The 23172-nt window shown below is 37.5% G+C and overlaps 1 protein-coding gene across 2 annotated transcripts in view; it reads right to left on the reverse strand.

Moving 5' to 3' along the window:
- Window positions 1–23172, reverse strand: part of ADK (adenosine kinase) — a 298411-nt gene that overhangs the window by 247318 nt on the left and 27921 nt on the right. For both annotated transcript variants that reach the window (XM_054207000.1, XM_054207001.1), the window contains exon 3: window positions 11418–11471. In XM_054207000.1, coding sequence (XP_054062975.1) covers window positions 11418–11471 — 54 coding nt within the window. The remainder of the gene's footprint in view (window positions 1–11417; window positions 11472–23172) is intronic.

Raw genomic sequence — 23172 nt, forward strand, 5'->3', positions numbered from 1 at the left:
CCACTATACTAAGCACTAATTGGTACTCTTGGGGTTAAGCTTAACCCAGTAAAGACTGAATGGACAACAGAGACTTATCTATTCTTTCAGTTTCTGATAAAATATACAGCTTATTATTTTTTATTTGGGGTGCTCACATCTGTGAACAAAGATACTTTTAAAGCTAAATTAATGAAGAGAGTGATTGTTGCGTTAGCAGCTTTGGAAATGGAATATCTGATGTAATCGTGCCTTTTTTACAATAGCATAACAAGCAGGACATCAGTTGAATTTCTCTGGCAATTCATTTCTAAATAGTTTCACTGAAAAATATTTTAAATGAGAAAATTGAAGTCCCAGCAGAGGAAAAATATATACCATGTTATTCACCGAAAAGCACGGAAGTGTCCAAAACCAGCAGGATTATACAACAATACATCTCGTTACCTGATTATTTAGGAAAAACAATGGCATTATATCCTGATTATGTCTCTTATGGAATTATGAGGAAACAATAAATTACATATTTTATACATTTAAACAGAACCACATACACCGGTGCATCAAACAATAAATTCTATTTTTAAAATTCTAAGAGTTCACAAAAGCTTGAAGCTATTCAAAAATCAAATGAGACATCTTCATTTTAAAATTCAGTTATAGCATATCTTCTGTTACAGTAGATTTTTTCATTGAAATGCAAAACTACTGAAAGCTTAAATTCCCCGTCCTCTCTTACAACTATCCAAAAAATTGAGTATAAACTAAATTATGAATACTTTTACTTTCTTTTGCATCGTCCAGCCTTTAGATAATCGTACCAGCAACACATGCAAATGACTTTAAAGCACATCACTACATCACCAGTAACAAAACAACAAAAAAAACCCCACAAACACAAAACAAAACTGAATTTAGAGAAGAAATCATTAAACTGTCATTTTGGGGTTCACAACTTTGTCTATTATAACATAACCTTTTAACATAGTAATCTGAATAGCAAATACATTTGTGGTTGCATTACAAAAAACACCCCACTATCTGCTTGCTGTGCTCCGGTGCATCTTATCTCAAGCTCAAACTGTGCGCACACATGATGCATTTTACATCTTTTACTGTAGTCTTCAATTGATTGCCGTAAAGCTGGCTACTACATAAAGCACCACCTTGTGGCAAACCGAGTACTGATTGCATGTCCCTTTTCTAAGGCTTTCAAGATTGCCACAATTTCAACAGCTTTGATGCATATTTCATTAAAATCTGAACAAAAACAGAACTAAAAAAAGGATCTGCCAAGAGAAGATTTTTCTGGAGATTTTCCTTCACACGCACAACATTTATGAAATTAAAGAAATTAATGTAATTTAATGAAATGGCCATGCAGGTATTAAATTTTTTCCTGCATCTCGTGCTGTCTCCAAAGGACTGTGAGCAAAATACAACATGTAAGAACTACAATAAAAGAATGGCATAACCATGTTAAGTTAAACATTTTCTATCTCTCAGATTACTTCAAGCTGCAAGATAGACTACAAGAGTTGCGTAACTAACTCTGTAACTAACAGAGCAACTATCTCTGACAGCTTAAACCCATGCCACAGCAATATCCTTATTTACATTCTCTAAGCGACACTAAGACAGACGGCGTATCTTCCAAGTGAGTAAAATAACCAAACAGTCATTTCTAAATTTTAGAAAATCTCAAGTTCAGTGCTACATGGCATAATAGATAAAAGCTAATACTCTAAAGACAGATTTTGCCAATTCTAAATTGTCCATTTCAGTGCAACGAAGATGCAGACAGCTACCTTAGCTAAGAAATAGCAATCCTAAAAAATTTTGGATGTTCTGCATCTTAGGATTGCATCTTATAATAAGTAGGCACCCCATTCTCTCTCCGAAAGAAATAAAATAGCAGAAATATGCAGCACTATGGAAAAATCAGTCTGCCTCTTCAAAACTCAGTCTTCGAATTCGTCAGTGGTTGCACACAGTCATGTCACTACTGTATTAGCACCGTACTTTGTGCATACCTGGACTCGACACAAAATACAGTTAACGCCATTCTTCACACCATTTTTTAATTTGTTGTAAAATAAGAAAAGTGTCAGAAGTGGTGAGGGAAAAGTCTCCTTTTGGACAATCATGCCTCACTGACTGCAAACTTGCACAGACTGAAGCATGAACCCCAGGGGAACAAGAGGGTGCAACTATTTCATGCTGTTGGTGAAGCCTTTGCTATGAACACTCAGTGAGTAGCAACCTGAAACCCTATACAGCAGTTCTGAATGCTTGAACCTTCCAAATCCGGGCATTCAATTCGGTGCTGTGGGCTACCTGCTCAGTTTGCGCTTTAGGGTGATTTCAAGAATAGACAGCAAAAGCAAAATGCACTTCCTCGCTTTAAACAAAGTATGTAGAGTACATACTAAGTAATGGTAATTACTATCAGAAAGAGCAATAGAGTGCTAACTCATCTCATTAGCTCACTACGTTGAAGAGCCAGGTAGGTTGATGCCAATCCATCTATTCCTGCATAAATTTCCAGAGTAGAAGAAATGGTTATGACAGATCAATTTAACTCAATAACCTGTACTGAGAGAGCTCCTGAAAGCTGTCAAATTTGAGCTGGAATTACAGTTTGGAATATTCCAAAACATCTTTCCATTGCAGGACCTTTTGATATACCTGCTGTACCACTTATAATATGATAGTGATAATCAAAGTAGATGACACAGGTACTTGGAAAACATCTCTTGAAGGTACGAAAAGAAAAATTAATATACGAGATTAAATCACATAAGAGCAAGGCTATAAAAGAACAATAAATCTGACACTAGGAACTTCCATAAATTGATTTAAGCAAATTAAGTTTCAATCCTTTAGAAGCTGTTTTCAGACCTTTCATTTTTAGGTTCTAATGTGTCTCACACACAAAATATTTTGGATTCTCCATTGGCTTTCATATCCTTCCTTCTCTTTTGTGTCCAGCTCTCCTTCTTCCCACTACCATGGAAGTGCTGCATCACACAACGGTCTCAGATAAGCAGCTCAGACTATAAAAACCAAGTTCCCCAGAGGAACCCCAGATCTGCCACCTATAGCTATTATCAGAAGTTTTCTTCTATTTTATATCAAATAAACACTGTATCATATAAGAACGAATCAACATTCATTTCCAAGAGCTGCTTAACAATAAAGAATACTCTAACAGAGCCTATAAAGCTACACAACAATGTTTTGCTTTAATATACTATACACACAAAATAACAGAGGCAGAATGCTTAATTACAATACTGTATTGATACATGAGCAAAATTTAAAAATATTGATCCAGTGTTTATTACCCTGTGTAAGTAACCTGCAGACTACTTACTTCGTATTATCAATAGCAGGATGCAAAATGAAATTATACAACGTAATTAACACTTTCAATTTTTCATTTTTAATTTAAGCAGATGTAAAGACTGTCTCCATCAAAGAAAGAAGAAGCATTTCTTCTATAATTTAGTTCTTAATTTTTGGAAATTTTATGCAGAATTCTCTGTTATCAAGAATTTCATGAGATGATTTGTGTAACTCTAATTTGCATTGGTGCTGCATTCAAAAGAACTGGGTGGGGGGTGGGCTGGCAGAGAACTAAAGGGAGAAACAGAGGGAGGAATCTGTAATAGAAATTCTGTAGCAAGCCATAAATCATTCTTTTTATATATGTGAGTCAAGCCTTTATATATACCACAGAAGTGATAAAATAATTCTAGAGAAATCAAACTGCAATTTAAAGTAATTTCTACAGAGGGAGCCAACAACCTAAAGAACAGGATTAACAACATGAATTCCAGATCAACGCAGAGCTCTTCCCAACTATCCACCTCTTTCATTACATTTACATGTTTTGCAAATACCAACAGCACATCATCGAGATTCTCACTCCACAGAATTCCCAAGCATTTAGGAAAAGTTTAGAATCATAGAATAGTCTGGGTTGGAAGGGACCTTTAAAGGTCTTCTAGTCCAACTTCCCCTGCAATAAGCAGGAACATCTTCAACTAGATCAGGTTGCTCAGAGACCCATCCAACCTGACCTTGAATGTTTCCAGGGATGGAGCATCTACGCCCTGTCTGGGCAACACACCAGTGTTTCACCACCCTCATTGTAAAAAATTTCTTCCTTCTATCTAGTCTAAATCTTCCCTCTTTTAGTTTAAAGCCATTACCCCTCTCCTATTGCAACAGGCCCTGCTAAAAAGTTTGTCCCCGTCTTTCCTATAGGCTCCCTTTAAGTACTGAAAGGCCACAATAAGGTCTCCCCAGAGCCTTCTCTTCTCTAGGATGAACAACCCCAACTCTCTCAGCCTGTTGTGGTGGTAGTGCTCCAGCCTATGGAGAGGTGCTCCAGCCCTCTGATCATCTTTGTAGCCCACGTCTAGACTCGCTCCAACAGGTCCATATCCTCCTTATGCTGGGTGTCCCAGAGCTGGACACAGTACTCCAGCTGGGGTCTCACCAGAGCAGAGTAGAGGGTTGGAATCACCTCCCTCAACCTGTTGGCCACCCTTCTTTTGATGCAGCCCAGGATACAGCTGGCTTTCTGGACTGCAAGCGCACATTGCTCGGTCATGTCCAGCTTTTCATCCACCAGTACCCCCAAGTCTTTCTCAGCAGGGCTGCTTCAACCCCTTCATCCCCCAGCCTGTATTGACACTGGGGGTTGCCCCTACCCATGTTCAGGACGCCACATTTGGTCTTGTTGAACCTCCTGAGATTCCCACAGGCCCACTTCTCGAGCCTGTCTAGGCTCCTCTGGATGGCATCCCGTCCCTCAGGCACATCAACTTGACTTGGTGTTGTCCACAAACTTCCTGAGGGTGCACTCAATCTCACTGTCCATGTCATTGATGAAGACATTGAACAGTATTGGTCCCATTACAGACCCCTGAGGAAATGGGGTGTACTTGAAGTGCTTGATTACATGTCACAGAACAGTGTCAATACACAACAGAATTTATATTTCATCTGGGAGAAGGTGACAAGTTAAGAGACTGATCATTCTAGATTACTATTTATTCATTAAAAACAGTAGTTTAGAAGTTTCAATTTGTAGCAATTGTAAAAATATTAGATTTTGTAAAAACGAGTATCAGTTACACAGTAAACATTTTTATTGAAGTTTTCATGCAAATCTCCACACCAGGAAACAGGCCAGTATGATAGCTTGATCTAAAAAAATGAGGAGGAAGTCTAAAATAAAATTCTGTAAGGTTGAGAGTTGGTAAGCTTTTTCATAAAAGCTGGGCACCTTTCTATTGCCATAACAGTTTTCCACACTGCTTCATGGACAAGTCACGTTTCATATTATATATTAATCCACTCAAATGTAATTACAAGTGAGGTATATTCCTTAAAGTAACTCAACAGCTTTGACAGACATCTGCGACAGGTTCATGCATCGCCCCAGCCATACCAATCACCTATGCTGTCAGCATATGTTGAGTAGGACAACAAAAGATTTAACGCTTAGTATTTCTGGTATTTTAATGTCTCTTCCCCCAGAAACAATTTTCTACCCTCTTTTATAGGTTCTGGGGGGAACAAAGTGGATAAAAAACAAAGGTATTTTAGAGAGAAAACACACCAATAGGACACTGAATCCTAAAAGTGATACAGAAAGGATTTTTTGAAAGTGTTATTGAAGATAAGCTACACCCTCTAGTGGCATAAAATACTGTAGCTTGGTTGTTTCCAACAGCATTAGACAGGCAGTTGCACCCCTTTATGTCCTCAGCATTCATGCCTCTCTCACTGCATGTTGAGCCACCAGTGAGGCATGGCTGCCTAGTAAATGGGTTTGGGTCCCTCAGCTTTTGCACTTAAGTGTTGTGATAGTGATTTACACATGGTAACCCCTCCAAATACAAGGAAACTCCACTACAACATTCCCACAAAGAGGTTCGAATCCCTTTCGCATCCTCTAGCTTTCTAACATACCCGGACTACTTCTAAACTCTTACTGTAAATTTCTCTACTCTTTCACAAGCAGCATGCAGGCCATCTGTAAAACCCCAAACAGACCTACTATGTCTCCAAGATTCATCCTCCCAATACTTCCTTATATACATATATACACACACTCACTTACTTACATCTTGGCTAAGCAAAACTAGAAACCACAAAACCCCTAGATGTTACAGATAATTCAAAACTGCATCAGTCACCCAAATAGCTGTTCTCAAGCTTAAGAGTCCCTCTGTCCTTGGTTCACTTTCACTACGAAAAAGTATTCATATAGCAAGTATGCAGCTAAGAATGAAATACCCAAATAAATTCTTCTCAGCAAACTTGCAGAGCAACACATCTGCCCTACATTCTGACTGCAACATATCAAACAGCTGACTGAAGAGAAAGGAAGCTTGTATTTATCTTCTTCCTCTTTATCAATTCATGGCCTTTATCTCTGCAAAAAGACGTATTATGAAAGCAGAGGTAGCTCTGGGGCACAAAATGGGTGCCACATTTCCTACTTTCTCCTTCAACTAACTTCCAAAAAAAAAGAAAAAGAATTGTTTTGTTACAGCCGAAACTGCTTAAACAAAACAGTTTATAAAATTGTACAACCAGCAGTCAAAGCTGTATTAAAACAAGTGTCCTCAGGCATTGCTTACAGACTTGGTGGTACCGCTAAGCTCTGAACAATGCTTTTAAGACTCACAATTAAGACACAATTTTTAAGACACACAATTTTAGGTGCCTATTCATACAAGCTAGTCAAGCTACCAAGATTTTGCTGCAGCCCATATTTTAGTAAAAGAGACTATTACTAAAAAACACCAACACCTCTCCTAACACTACTCCACACAGTGAAAATGGACTCTGTATTGGGCAGTGGGTAAACAAATCATCCACTTTAATATCTACTTAAAGTTTCTACTTTAATATCAACACAACTTAGATCATATCGCATCACTTGCTGCAGCTAGCTTAAATTTATTCTTCTCAAAAACTTTTGATGTGGAACCATAGGAAAAAAAATCAGCACAGACAACCACACACACGCACGGGCACACGCACACACACAAGTCTATACTTGGTTAATATGACCTTCAGTTAAAGTCATTTAGTCCAATTCTGAGAACTAAAAATGGGAGCAACTCTTGTAAAAGGGCTATACAAATGGTCAGGAGAAATACTTCCATTTTTCTCTGAGTTGCTATTTATTTATTTATTGTTCTCAGAAGGGGAAAAACATACGCAACATTAAGGCCTCACCAACCTTATTACATCCAAGTTTCCCCAGCAGTCTTGCAGGATGGAATTTTTTTTCCTCTCCTCAAAATTATGGGTGATTAGTTGGGTTGGAGGTGGTGAGAAACATCTCCAGGATATCCCTTCAGGCACAAATGCATGCTTACCCTGTAGAGCACCTGTGCAAACTGAAGATACTACTGTTCCCCCATATTTGTTATTCTTGCTGCAGAATAACAAACTCACCAGCAAAACCAAGTATGATTGCTCATCTGATTTGCTATAACACTGGCATGCTTGGCTTGATCATCATTTCAGATGGTTTGAACTAATCTGCTAATTTTACATGGAAGCAGGCTAAGGAACCTCCACACATTCCACTCCCTGGCTGAGCTGCAGGACAGTGACCTCCACCTTGTGTGCATTCAGAAATTGATTGGGGCAGGGAGAACAGACATTTCCATCTGAATTCTGAAAATAATGTATATATGCACTAACTTACAACTTCAGTGCTAACAAATTCCTTTAAGATAAAAAAGTATACCCTAATGAAAAGATACAATTTTAAAAGGTTGCTACAGTCCAAGTGAACTGGAAGCACGAAAAAAAAAAGTGATCTTTCATACCTTAGCTCTTAAAATAGAAGTTAAGTAGGATGCCATGCCTGTAAACCAACTCCAGTCTGTCCTAGTGGCTGTACTTCTCTCTCTAGATAACTAAGATTCAAGGACAACAGGATCAAGCCAAGTCAGGGTGTAGCTGGCCCAATTACTTTTGGAGATAAGGCATTCATTACTGAACAAAATTTACATTTTTATGAACAATAGCTACATAGAAGCTATTTCTAAGAAACTGCAGGACATCTGACGGTCAGAAAAATCATTGTGGTACTATTAGATGAAGAATGCCAAAAAAAAAAAGTCTTCCTTACTAGGTAAGTCAATATAAAAGCTGCTGACATTCCAAGACTAGAAGATAAAGTATTTTAAGTGAAGGGATTTTTGCACTGAACAGGAATATGAAGAGTCTAACTTTGTTTGTATTTGACTTAAAAACATTAGGACAGATTCAGGAGAACACCTTGGTTGTAAGGGCACTGAACCTAAGAATAAGTTTATAATCAAATCAGTGACAACTACCCTAGTGTTGTCTTGCACCGTTCCCTAGAATTGGCATTTCTTTTATACTAAAGCCTACCTAAGTATCAGAAAACAATAGTTCAGTATTTAACAACTAAACTGTAAGTTAGGTCAGAGAATTTAGCTTGAAGGACTGAAAGTGCTCTGAGGCTCAACACTGTTCAATCTGTTCTATACCGTACAGTTAACGTGGTCCGAAAAGAAGAGCACGCAGCATATTAGAAAAGTTCCAAAGGTCTGTCCTGAAACAACGTGACTCTGACCTATGAGAGTTCTTCCCTGCTCAAGTATCCAGCGACATTCAAGATGCCAAGGTCAATCGCAAAAGCATGTTCAAACTCTTTCATTACAGCCAACAGCATATAAATCATCTCAGGAGCTACTGTAGTGATAACAATGAAAAACCGAAGAAAGGTTTCTGTTGCAGCTGATTCATGTAGAAGTTCTGTTTTACTGAATTTTCTTTATTTAATTAAAGGAGTGCAACCCTCCATTTAAGAAGTGACTATGCTGTGAACATATCAGTAACCAATATGCAATTAAGTAATATGCAACATACTTAAAATAAAAAGCTCAATCAGGATTTTAGTATGTTTGAAGTACTTCAAATGAAATACCTCACATGAAAAGGTTCAGTTTAATCAGTATCTATTGTGCAAATAAAGCTTGTGTACACAGTACAACTTGTACTGTCCAAAATACAGACCTGTATGTCATTTAACTTGAGTTTAACCCCTCAACATGCTAATACTTTTAATACTTCTAGTTAGTTATACCTTTTAAAATGGTCTAACACATTTAATGGGTTAATCATAATTATGCTATCCACAACTGCTCTGTCATTAGAGAGAGCACTCTACATAAAACCAGCCTTATCTACTGATCAAAGGCAACTGCTGTTGCCTCTTTTGCCTGAAGCTCAAGCAGTTTTAATGTCACAGGTACATTACCATGACATACAAATCTAAGCTAAATGTCTCTCTCCATCCTCTGAAACAACACGGAAATTTCATTTGGCTAGTAATTCAATCACTAAGGCTTTTAGCAAATAATTCTTTTTCCAAAGGTATTAAATCTTCATTACCAGAATACATTTTTACTGTTTGAAATCTACAATCTTAATGAGAAACATACAAATGTTTAACATGGGAAAAATCTGACAGCTATAAGTATTAATTCATTTGAAACAGCTGCCTCATCTTACACATGGATAAACTACTTAAAGCTTTTGGAGGTACAATGAAATGATGCAAAACAATGCTAGTGCAATAATGAAAACAGACAACTACATGCAAGAGCTGAAAGTTTAAAATCAAAAAGACAGAATGGCGTTTTTCTTATATCTAAGCATGAAGATGCACACAAAAGGGACCAAATTCACCGTTATCTCTATCCTGAAAGAAAGAAATGTGAAAGTAATCCTAAAAATCTGTATCTTATTTGGAACGATGACTTTTATGTAAATATTCCACTAGTCCTCATGGAGAAGACAGTAAATAAAATTATGTAAGGGATGACAAGCGAAGCATTTTCTAAAGTCTTTTGTACCAACTATCTATCTTGAAAAAAAGCAGTTACATAATACAGATTTGAGGGATGGTAAAGATGACATTCACATAGAACGTTTTTCAGGCAGCTCATGGAGAACAGGGAGTGAATGATGCAAGAAGAAAAATGCAGGTCTGGCACCGAATATAGCTCTTCAGCAAGTGCTATTAATGTGCAGGAATTAAAACCAGCAGTAATGAGAGACACAATTACCTCACATAATGCTTTAAGAACAAGAGAATTTTTAAACTCAATTCTGAAATAAAAATAATTATAGTATTGCCTTTATGTAACCTGTATGCTTACACATACAAGTGAGCAGGAATGTTCCATTTGTGCCATTTTTATTTAGTGAGTACTCTTCTCCCATTTAATACAGTAACTATTCATTGAGTTAACCAATCATCACATAAAGCACACCAAGCTCTGCTAAGTTCCCTCCACTTTCAAAACACGTATACAGTTCAAAAGTCAGTAACTTGGAGAACTTCTGTACCTGTTTTAAAAGCTACCATAATTGAAGAAAAAAAAAAGAAAAAAGGTTTCAAAACCAGGCATACAAACTCAGAATCCCCCTCCCCTATATATAGATAATATGCAAACAATACCTACCAGTCTTTTTACTTTGCATTTTCCAAATATATATACATGTTTATGTACAGTACCTAGTATTTGCTTTTAACTCAATTGTAGAGCTTTTGTATTTTAGCACATAGTGTGCGAAAAATAAAGATTCTTTTGCATGAAAATAAAACGCTATCTAAAATCAGAATAAATTTTAACTTCGTGCTTCTTTGGTTTGGGCATGTCTTTAATGAAGGAGCAAAATAACTGAATATACTGTTATTGCAATGTTTGATTAAGCTTCCTATGGCTACTACTCCTGCAAGACAAGAGAATGATCCATTCAATGATGGATCACATTTCTCCCCCAGGAACAAGAGTTTTCAGGCTACAAAATCAGATTAGCCAAAACAAGCAAAATTTCAATGTAACTGACAGGGCACTGGTGGCTCTTCACTACGTTCCACACCACAGCACAACTGTGTTGATGGGAATTTGTGAAAGTGGGAATGACCATGATATCACACCAGTAGGCAAATTAAAATAATGAGTCAACACTGAACCTGAAAAAACCCACAAACAAATCTTCCGTTTTGTTTATGCAAGATATAAACATTTAGCTTATACACAAACATACTGCTGGCAGGCAGTAGCTGTTAGTGTAACCACTGTCTCACCAAACATCAATTAGGGTAAGTACAGAGACATTTAAATTGCATGTATACCAACCACGGTTAAGGAATTAATAAAAATAATGAAAAAAATCTTTTTTTGAAACAATTAGTTTTCAGAGAAGTTGTGTAGTTTACAGTAGAAAATACTGATGAGCAGAAACTATTTATGAAAACACAAAAATTTTGCTTCAGGTCTTTAATAATACGATACATATATACATAGAAAAGTAAATACATATAAATGCATGTATATCACCATAAAAGAGCTTACAGTTCTTTGTGCTTCTCCTCTGCCAAAATTTGGTCGTTTGGCTTCAGCCCATACCTTGAAAAAAAAAACCACAAAACAAGAAGTAGTTACTTCTTTGAGAATATAGCCATAAAATGTACTTTTTTAGTTTCAAACTGATAAATTATTAAACTATGTAATACTTGTTGATTCAGGTACCTCAGGTATTGCAATGACAGCAGCAAAGTTGTCTAAAAAATTTATTACATGTTCATCAAAGTAAACTTAACATCACACAAAACCTTTGCTTTATATCACAGCTTCAAATAATATCAGATAGTCTGGCTTGCTATATATCCAAAAGCATTACACTTCATAACATAAACTGTACATTGATCTTATAATTTGGATATGACAAAACATGACAGTGAGGAATATAATATGAACACTGAAACTGGCTGTAGCGTTTCCCCCTGTAACAAGTAAAGCTATTATAATCAATACCAAAAAACATTCTATAGAAAAGTTATACTTTAGCAACAGGCTATTTGGGAAAATTTCTGCGTTCCATACAGGCAACCTCTGATGAAAATGAGAGCTTGAGAGAAAGCAGTGTCCTTTGCTAGCTTAAACTAATAGGCAATTTATTAGAATAGGTTGCCTACACTGTCTGAATTAGAGAGGAAAAAGGAACCCAGTCTTCCCCAGCAGAGGCTACTACTAGTCATGCTGCAGGCTGTACTGTCACTCACTATGGGAAACCTTTAAGAAGCGACCTCACTTTTGTTCTGCCGCAGAGCAAAATCTTTTGCCATCCCAAAATACTCCACAAATCTAACTGCTATGGTTTTCTGTGGGGTTTGTTTTTTTGGGGTTTGGGGGTTTTTTTGATTGGTTTGTAAGACAGTCATACTGTCTTACATACAGTAAGCAGCTAAACATCAAGTGTCCATTTGATAATTCTGCAAACAGCTAACTGCTCACACTGCAGAAGGCTGAGGGTTCCCACTGTCCCTTTGCCCTCTGCTTTTGTTCCTCGCTCCAGTCAACTGCAGAACCATAAATTACTCCTCCTGAGGAAAGATTCTGGTCACCAACCAACTATGATCAAGCTATCTTGCAAATTGTTTTTTTTTATTTCAAATAAACAGATAAAATGTGTGTTCTCTCTTCCTTACAGCTTTTTCTGATGATATTCTCTGAAACTTGTTTTTCCAGCATCCATTTAGAATGCAAGCATCAACCCCAGACACATTCTGAAGCTCACTCGTGCCGCATTCAAACATACAAGACACCAACTGACTGACCCATTTTTTGTGTTTACATATGCAGAGACTGCCTTAGGTTATTTGCCATAGCATCATGCTGACTTGCATCCATTTATCCACTTGCTGCTAAATGCTTCATGGAGTTACTTTTAATCAGGATACAGTGAGGTCCATGCACATTCTCCTTCTAAATGCAGGGTTTGCATTTGACTCCTACAGCAAGCAGACTATAGTGTAACACACTGTTCAATAACAGATCTAGGTCACTTGGTTTAATTGACGAGTCTTGTTTTTAGTTCACCATCCTATCAGTCTTTAAGCCACAAATTTTAACTGTTGTGATCTTACATTTGCTTCCAAATCAATGTTTTCTGTAGTAAACGGCATCAGGCTCTTTTTCCTTAATGAAACAGGGTCTAGCCCAATGCCAGTCTCTTCATAATGCTGCTAAACCTCCCTGATATCTCCATTTGTCATGTCTTAATAAGCATTTTATTGTATTGATGGCAAATATATAGTGGAGAAAAAGCAAAGAGCTACCAGGAAATTCTAAAAGGAACATCTTTCAGAAGTCAAAGGACACTAACTCTTCTTATGCAACTTACAATCTTACTTAAAATGAAATCAGGTCCTTTGTTAAAAGGATTTGCCTGTCATAGACAGATATACCCTTGGCTAATATGCAATCCATTTTGTAAATGGAGATAATTTTGCCCATTAAAAAAAATAATATATATACACATATAAAGTCACAACCATTCTTCATGAAAAATAACGCTGCCTGCTTTTCTCCTCTGAACAGAAATCAGATTTCTTCAGCTAGAACTGAACACAGTTTGTCTTTTGAGAAAATAGAAATAATATCTATACTTTTAAAGCTTCCAGATTCCTTGTTCCTTCACCTTTTTTTTTTTAAACTACAATCTAACCCCCAGCATTACTTAGAAGAAAAAAAAACCAAATAAAACCCTTCACTACTAACTCAGACTATTAAGTCAGAAAGCACGTAACATAAAGGGAGTGCTGTTTAACAGATGTGTGATTTTGGGCTTGGGTACGTTACTGACATACCACAGAGGGGTGCGGGAGGGACACAGTTGCTACCCCTGAGGTTTGCAGAACGGTTCCTTTGGTGAAAACTTTAGCTTACCTAATCTTTTTCACCACCACCATCTTCTTTCACCAAGAAAGAATATTTAAAATATTCTTTCTTGACCCCTAAAGATATTGTTTTGATAGCAACTTGTCAAAGAAAATTTCCCACAAAGGGACATGCTTGTAGAGTTCAAACTTTTATTAGTACTTTATGCATTAAGACAGGATGCATATTATATTTCATACACAGCTGCTGAAGTATTTAATAAATTTAAATGTGCAACTAGCACAGTGAAGAACTTACATAATATTTCCCAACATGTGTTTTGTAGGCAAGATTGATAAGCACCAGTTGGCTCTTCCTAACTGATGAAGGTTAGATTTCAGAGAATTTCTCTAAAAAGCATTTTAGGAGCCAAGGATACTAGATGAAAAATCGAAGCTAAAGCTATGCAGTATTAAAATTTAAAGAAAGTTAGGACATTTAAAACCATCTAAGCAACCAGAACAATATAGCATACACATTTACATACCCGGTGTTAAACTAGTAAGTAGAAGAGAAACAAATATGCTACAGAAATGGGCAACAGAACTGAAGGGACCACAACTTCACTGTTTTCTATTTTTTGCCCTGTTAAATTCAAAGTTCAACACATCCTAGCACATTGAACAATGATTACTCTTTTCAACTATCCAGTGCCAAAATGTGATACAGTTTCAAAATGCTGATAGTCTCTTCAACACTGCTCGAGATCCTATTTCAAAAAAGGGACCTAGGAATAAAAATATGCAAGAGTCTACAGCAAGACCAAAGGTAAATGTCAAAACAAACTGTAGTACATCTAAACAATGATACACTTAAACACTTTGATATGTCCTTCACAGACATTTAGCCTACTGGAAGAGTAGCCAGTGTTCCAGCCACCCCCTTTGACACAGCAGCTGTACACAGCCACGAAGGAGGACAGATGAAGTGCCCCAGCTGCAGCAGTTTCACACTGCCCAGCTGCCCATTTCCACCCAAGCACTGCAGTTGCTGGCCCACATCTGCACACCCCAGCCTGGCAGCATCGCAGCGGACGGCTTCAGACAGGCTGATTGTACCTTGGGTAAAACTTCCACCTTTGGAAGACAGCACCTTTCTCTCCAAACTTAGGTCCTCAAGGAATTTCTTAAGCCACAAGGTTCTTGGTCTAACCTCTAGATGTCATCATATCATAGTCACTCCAACATCCCCTATTCTGATCAAAGCTCAAGCGACCTGACTGCAGATGGCTAACAGGGATCATTATTCTATCACCCATTCTCTAATCACAGTTTAAATGAAAAGTTTCACACTGCTTTATATTACTCTTTTCAGTGTTGAGATAATTTTTTAAATGGTATTCTTTCCAACCTGGTTACAAAAAGGCCTATTTAACTTATTTAGGCATTTAACTTACCAGGACAAATGAGCAATCTAAGAAACAAAGCCCCACCTCCAATTCACACTCTGGAAAAGCATTTCTCCGTCCTTTGACTACAGTGGGGCACAGAGATGTAGGATCACCAAATAAGCCTACCATGCAAGGTGATTTGAATGCCTCCCATTAGTCCCTAACTCTGTAACTTCAGAACATTAACAAACTGGGGATATACTTCATTGAGAAAAAATGCTGAAATAATTGAATTGTAATTATCAAGGATGTTTTCTACTTCCCAAGACAAAGTTTTCCTGAACCTCTCAATCTTTTCTCATTTGTTTACTGTAACCAATAACACTACTAGACTCAGATCTGAACTTCATGATATTTTCTTCCTTCTTAACTGATACATTTCCAGAACCAAATTTTATGTACATGCAGATACATACATAATATAAAACTTAGCCCCCTAAAACATTAATTATAAATTCACAACGACATTAACCTTAAACATTTTCCCTTTCCACAAGCCTGAGAATAAATTAGCAGAGACCCAGACTAAAATATTATTGCAGGCATTCTGAGGACAGACATTATACAGAGCCAGAACACTGTTAGGGAAATTTGGCTGTACATACAGCTAAATATACTCTGTCAAAAAAAATGCCAAGGCCACTTGGAAGAGTTTTACTGTGTAACAGCTAGAGGTACAACTCTGACCAATATGTTCTATTTGATTATAAAAAAAAAAAAGAGAAGGTGGCATATTCTTCTCTTGCATGTATATGACTTCCCCAGCATTCACTTACAAATTTATCATCTCAATTTCAGTTTTTGCAGAAATGTAACATTTTTATTAAATGTCTTCATTTTCTAAGCATACTAGAATCTGTAAGTTCAACTCTGACTTGTGCAATGCATTTTAAAGATCCTTCTGAAACGGTAATCCTATGACTCATGCTTTTTTATTTCTCAGCTTCTAATATCAGAGTGTATGAAAATTAATGTGCTTGGACTGTAGTCAGCATTTTTTGCTGCTCTAAATGTAACAAAGAGCCATAAGGTATGGTTCCCTGCAGGCAGCATCCAATTTTACAAAGCCTTAACCAAATTAAACAGAGAACACAGCCTACGCTAAGTACGTACCGGTAAAAAACACCAAATGAGTATCAAGTTCAGATCTGCTCTACAAACAAGAGTTTCCTGAAAAGCCGGTAAAACACACCTGTCCTAAGGCCCAAAATAAAAACTGCTGATGAGCAAACAGGTTTAAAAAGTGGCAATAGATCTTCATAACTTCGAAGTTAATTCACCTTTCAGAATTTCTGATTTGAATCCACCAACCTAAGCAAAAACTTACATAGAAACAATAGCTAAAAATTGCACAGATATCAAACTAAAAATCAGCACAGACTTATACACTGCTGCTCAGACCAGAAGAGCCAAGACAAAATCTCCATCATGCTGACTACCCAGAAACAAAGGAGTACACAAAACTGTATAAGTATCAGAGTAATATTTTCATCAATATTTTCAAGAATACTTGTGAAGAAACAAGACACTAGAGGTACCAGAATTTTTTCTACATTAACCATGAATGTGAATAGTCAGTATAAAAAAAAATTAATACTATTTCAATAATACAAACTTGCCAAAGTAAAGCACCCTACGAAGCTCCAAACATATATCTGCACAAACATTCCTCTGCTTTTTTTGATGTACAAATAAACACAAACTTTTCGCCACGCTACATGGCTCTGACTAACCCCACTCCCCTTGAAATGCACTTGGGCTTTGTTATTCCATACGCATATTGTACTTGACATGCCTTGCTGCAGTTACTTTTCTAAGTATTTCCCATATTGATTAAAAATGGAACTTACGAAAGGGTAGATTTTCCAAAATGTTCTTTGAACTTTGCAGAAAAGTCATCCAGAAAGAGGAACAGAGTACGACTTCTCTGTCAGAGAGCCAAAGCAGGTTGGTTATATTAACTGGACAAGACAAGTAGAATTTCTGCTGTACTAGACCATGCTTCATTAATAAAAGAAAAGACCTTTTAACACAGGGCTCTACAGAAGCATTTCTTTATCGATTTTCAACAAAGCCATTAAGAAACCTTAAGAACTTCAGTATAGTCTTCTTGTATTTCAGATTAATCAAAAGAAGTTTCCATAAGAATGATTCAGCAATTATGTTGCCATAACTTTCAAGTCATGTTAAGGCTACTTTCGCTGTTCTAAAAAGAGAAATGCAGTCCTTTTTCTGTTGGTTCTTATTAATTATTAGTCTTGTGAAAACTAGGACAACGAGCCTGTGGGACATTGATGCTCATATGTCCTTTTTCAAACTGCATTGACTGCTTTCTACCAAACACAGTTAACATATCCCACAAGATCTTTCAGGTCAGGAACACAGCCATGTGTGAACTTGCTACAGCAGTGCATCCTCACAAGCATTTACAGACCAATGCACACGGCAAGCCCAACAGAAGCTCCCAAAATATTTCTAATACATAAGATTTATGGGGGATGGGTATAGAAGGTCACCCTGTTTCTCAGCTTCCATGTGCAATTTATCAGACAGAACAAGTAATGCTGCCACACCTGCTAACTACATTTCTTCTGTCTTGATCTATACAGAGATCAAAAGGCAATAAGTGAACTGCTTTTCCTACAGTAAGGAAAGCAAGGCAGTATTTCTGCATTTTTGACAAGGCTACAGTTGCTTAAAAATTTCAGTTAAGTCTAACGTAGCCTTATTCTTCTGATCAGCCTAGTAATCTTTTTCATGTACACAAATATGGAGTGTACCATGACTTGCATTTGTTTGGATCATTACTTTAACCTTGCTAAGCCAGATTCTAGGGGCTGTGCATTTTCTAAATCAATATGAAAACAAAAAACCACAACCCAAACCACACCTTATGCATAAATTCAGCAGCCAAATTCATCATGGGCCACATGGAATCAGCTAAACCAAAATTAAAGTTTTGTGTAACTGACACATAGCTACACCCTAGTCCAAATATTTGTTTTAAGTCATCTTTTTTTTCCCCCATTAAAAAAAAAAAACAACAAACAGTAAAGGGCTTTGATTCATATCCTGAAAGTCTCAGTCCCTTGCCTGACTTGCACTGCTTTTATTCTGCCAGTTTAATACATTTGCTTTTTCATTTTTTCCATAAATTCCTCTGTTGCTTTGCTACAGTCTTCCAGCTTCACCATCTGAACACCATTACTCTCCCCAGTCCCTCAAAATTTCTCTCCCCTGTTCCATAACAGGGCAGTTGGTTTCACCTACCTTTTCACATTCTTTCTTGGCCTAAAATTGACAGGAAAACAAGGACCCCTTCTACATTAATTTCTGGTTTTAACGACAGATGATCATCATTCACTGTTACTCCAGGATACCCCTGTACACGTTAGACAATTTTAGAAAAATTCCTTACTGAGTAGATACTGCTTTGTTGCCAAATACAAAATGCAAGTCCAGAATCTCTTCCTTGAAAAACTGAAAGATTAAAGAGAGATTGTATGATAGCAATAAAATCCCAAAGAAAACCTGCTTTCAGAAAAACCTAAGTTCTGCAATAGTCAATTTATAGGGGGAAAAGAAAAAAAAAAAAAGAGGAAAAAGAAACTGCCTAAAAGACTTTTGAGTCATTCCTCTAGGAAAGTATTAGGGCTGTAAGAGAATGCACATCTCAGATTGACTTCAATATGGATCAGCGCTAGACCCCAAACTATGCCACACATTTATGAGCGATCTAGAGTTAAGCACAATAGCTACTGATGAAATCCATAGATGACAGCCAACTGGCAAGGGCATGTAGTGGCAAAAGAACATTCTAGCAGGCAGCAAGATGAACCCATTCAAACACAGTAACCTCAAAATACAGACAGATGCAGAGCCAAGTAGGTAAACAAAAAGAATACAAATATGGGCAGGGGTAAAGGCATCCCACAGAGTAGCAACTTGGTGAGGGGGGAAACCAGGTGTCATAATCTGCAACTAACTCAACATGAGCTTCCAACTCATGTCAAACATTGAAGACATCAATGAACTACTTTAGTAGAAACAGGAAAGAGCAAATACACCAAAAAAGAGCAAAAAAACAACAGAGTGTGCAGTTGACCTCCCTAATTATTTTGTCCCCTTTCATTTTTAAACATAAAAACACGTAACTAAACATTTCGCTGGGGAAGAAAAAAACATCAGATGAAGTTGCTAAGCCACTATCCATCATATTTGAGAAGGCACAGTAGTCCAGGGAAGTTCCCACTCACTGGAAGAGGGGAAACATAACTCCCATTTTTAAAAGGGGGAAAAAAGGAAGACCTGAGGAACTACAGGCCAGTCAGTTTCACCTCTGTGCCCTGCAAGATCATGGAGGACAGCCTCCTGGAAACTCTGCTAAGGCACATGAAAAAAAAGAAGGTGATCAGTGACAGCCAATGTGGCTTCACTAAAGTCAAATCGTGTCTGACAAATCTGGTGGCCTTCTATGATGGGGTTACAGCTTTGGTGGATAGCAGAAGAGCAACTGATGTCATCTACCTGGACAAGGTGTTTAACACTGTCTCACACGACATCCCGGTCTACATTGGAAACACATGGATTTGATGGATGGACCACTCAGTAGACAAGAAAATGTCTGGATGGCTGCACTCAAAGAGTTGCAGTCAATGGCTTGATGTTCAAGTGGTGACCAGTGACAAGTATCATTCCTCAGGGGTCAGTACTGGGACTCGTACTATTTAACATCTTTGTCAGCAACATGGACAGTGGGATTGAGTGCATCCTCAGCAGGTTTGCCGACAACACAAAGCTGTGTGGTGTGGCCAACATGCTGGAGGGAAGGGATACCATCCAGAGGGACCTTGACAGGCTTAAGAGGAGGGCCCTTGCAAACCTCATGAAGTTCAACAAGGCCCAGTGTAAAGTCCTGCATATCAGCCAGGACAATCCCAAGCACAAAAACAGGCTGGGTGGAGAATGGACTGAGAGCAGCCCTGAGGAGAAGGACTTGGGCGTGTTGGTGGATGAGAAACTCAACATAAGCCAACAATGTGTGCTTGCAGCCCAGAAGGCCAATCACATCCTGGGCTGCATTAAAAGAAGGGTGGCCAGGGAGGTGATTCTGCTCCTCTACTCCACTCTCGTGAGACCCCACCTGGAGTACCACGTCCACATCTGGAGTCCTCAGCACAAGAAGGACATGGACCTGTTGGAGCAAGTACAGAGGAGGGCCACGAAGCTGATCAGAGGACTAGAGGACCTCTCCTATGAAGACAGGCTGAGAGAGTTGGGGTTGCTCAGCATGGACAGGAGAAAGCCCAGGGAGACCTTATAGCAGCCTTCCAGTACCTAAAGTGGGCCTACAGAAAAGATGGGGAGGTACTCTTTATCAGGGAGTGTAGTGGTAGGATGAGGGGTAACAGTTTTAAACTGAAAGAGGTTAGATTTAGACTAGATATTTAGAAGAAATTCTTTACTCTGAGTGTGGTGAGGCACTGGAACAGGTTGCCCAGAAAAGTTGTGGATGCCCCATCTCTGGAGGTGTTCAAGGCCATGCTGGATGGGGCTGTGAGCAACCTGGTCTAGTGGAAGGTGTCGCTGGCAGGAGGACAGGAACTAGACGATCTTTAAAGTCTCTTCCAACCCAAACCATTCTATGATTCTATGAAATATAGGTAGGAGTAAAGCACACACTAGTGGTAATAGGAAAGAAACATGAAAAAAAAATAGCAATAGGAGGTTAAGATACCGCTATCTGAAGCCTGTTGAAAACAAATTACATCATAGTTATCAGTGACACAGAATCAAGTCCAGCAAGGAAAAGACCACATAGCATTGTCCTGGCAGAGAATTACACTCCTTAACAAAACAAAAGTATCTGCTTTAGAAAAAGTTTAAGTGCAACTCAAACCACAGATCTTGTCCATTTCATTTATTAAAAAACTCCAGACTTTAAGCACTGGTACTGGAATATAAATGAAAGAATGAAGGACCACCTTAGAGAACCCATGGAGTTATTTCAGGTGTTTTAATTTTTACACAGTTGTTAGTACCCAGCTCCTGTGTATTAGAATGACTGGAGTCTTATTTGGTTGCATCACATCCTAAACAAACCCCTGTTTTTCAGAAAAAAACTTGGAATTTCTGGGTGAAATGGATCCCAAAAACATTAGCAGAAAGATTTTTTTTTTTACCACAATATTTATTATAGAAAGGAAGGATGGATCTAAATTTCAACACAGAATTAACTTAAAATTACACTCCTGAAATCTAGAAGAAAAAAGAAATATAGTTATTTGTGTCATGAATTAGAAGCATTAAGTTTCCCCAATCTCTTGCATGGATATGATCACTAATTTAAATACAAACATTACTAGGTATAGTTTTTCTGGTGTCTTTTCTTCGTTGGTTCCCCCTCCCTGCCCCCCTCCCCCGAATCAACATTTCCTAAACAGTTGTTTCTAAATTATTCAGTGTAGTAAGATAGACTCCCCACTGATAATATGGTTGGAAACCAGGACTTTAATCAGCTATTAATATTGTAAGACAGATTTAAAGGGCTTTTGAAATTGAAGTCAAAACAATAATAGGTTTAAATGATTAAAAGGGATTAAGAAAGCCAGGAAAGTTCAAAGCCTGTTAATCACCAGAATGTGGAAAACTATGATCATTTAATAGGGTCAGCCCTATCACTCTGGACTTAAGCATATAGTAGTGGCCTTGTCAAAACAGTTTTCTTAACTATAAACTAGTGAGCTAAAAATTTAAGACATCTTAACACTTCCTGTATACAGCTAAAGAAATGTTTTTTCAGTAATAGTTTCTGAAATATCTGACTGCAAAAACCTTTTAAAAAGCTGTACACACTCCGTACTTTTTTTTTTTTTAAGTTGGTACTCTGAATTCTGTACTCGTTACACTGGTAGAAATATACTCGGTTGACCTTTAGTAACTTCATGAAGGAATAAAATATTAATTCAATTTGTGCAGAACTATAGGCAGTTCTGCTCATAGACTCTTTAACATGTTATTTTAATATTATTCCTTTGAGCCTTCAATATTTAAACCATTTTAGTCATACTAGTCATTTTGCACTGTTTCTGTTCTGAAATCATAACTTAACCTTTACATACCGATTTTCTTCCACCAGAAATAAGCATTGGTTTGTATCAAATTCATTGTGATTATACATACAAATCAGATTTCACAATCTTGAATTAAAAGTTTAATTTACATAAAAACTTAACAAAAACAACCCAACAAAAGTAACATGTACATAATCCAAACAGTAATGAACTGAAGGGTTCCTATTCTCTTCCTAGTTATTCACAATTACTTGCTATTACTACTTTAAAATTTATTGTTTGGACCAACTTGTACCAGTTCTGTAACACATCCTGTCAGCTCTAGTATTGAAAATCCCCAAATACCTGGCTGCTGCTGCATAAGAAGCTCTGCTTTGAGAAGGAAATAGTAACAAAACATCACTCGAGGAAGGCAGAGTAGTGTGGTTGTTGACACTAGCTTGAGATTCTCCTGCCTAGATTTATAGATTATTTTAATGATTTCTTCTAAATAAAGACTCTCTCTATGCCACATAGGAATAGCACTGACAGCTACTCAACTGAGCCTTTTTAGGCTTCAAAATGAATCCTTCATCATTTCTGCTAAGGAAAAGGCAGACTTGTAAAGTAATGTGCTTTTAGGTGTCAGGATGAAGTTCAATAGGCTCTACTTCTACAATAAAATACAGGTTAACACCTTGGACAAACTGACAAAGGCAGTAACACCACACTGTTGCAAACATAAAACAACAGTGTCAGGCTCCACCAACCTGCAATACTTTTCATAACTGAATTACAACTTTGTCCCCATACTAGATCTGTTCTGTCTCTAAAAGAAAAAAAAAACAGAATGTCTAAAACACAATTATTTTTAATATCTCTAGTACAAAGAAATGCCACATCAATAAAAATCAATTAAGACACGGCAAAAGACAATTATTCTCCA

This window comes from Rissa tridactyla, chromosome 6 (assembly GCF_028500815.1).
Source record: "Rissa tridactyla isolate bRisTri1 chromosome 6, bRisTri1.patW.cur.20221130, whole genome shotgun sequence".
NCBI classification, from domain to species: domain Eukaryota; kingdom Metazoa; phylum Chordata; class Aves; order Charadriiformes; family Laridae; genus Rissa; species Rissa tridactyla.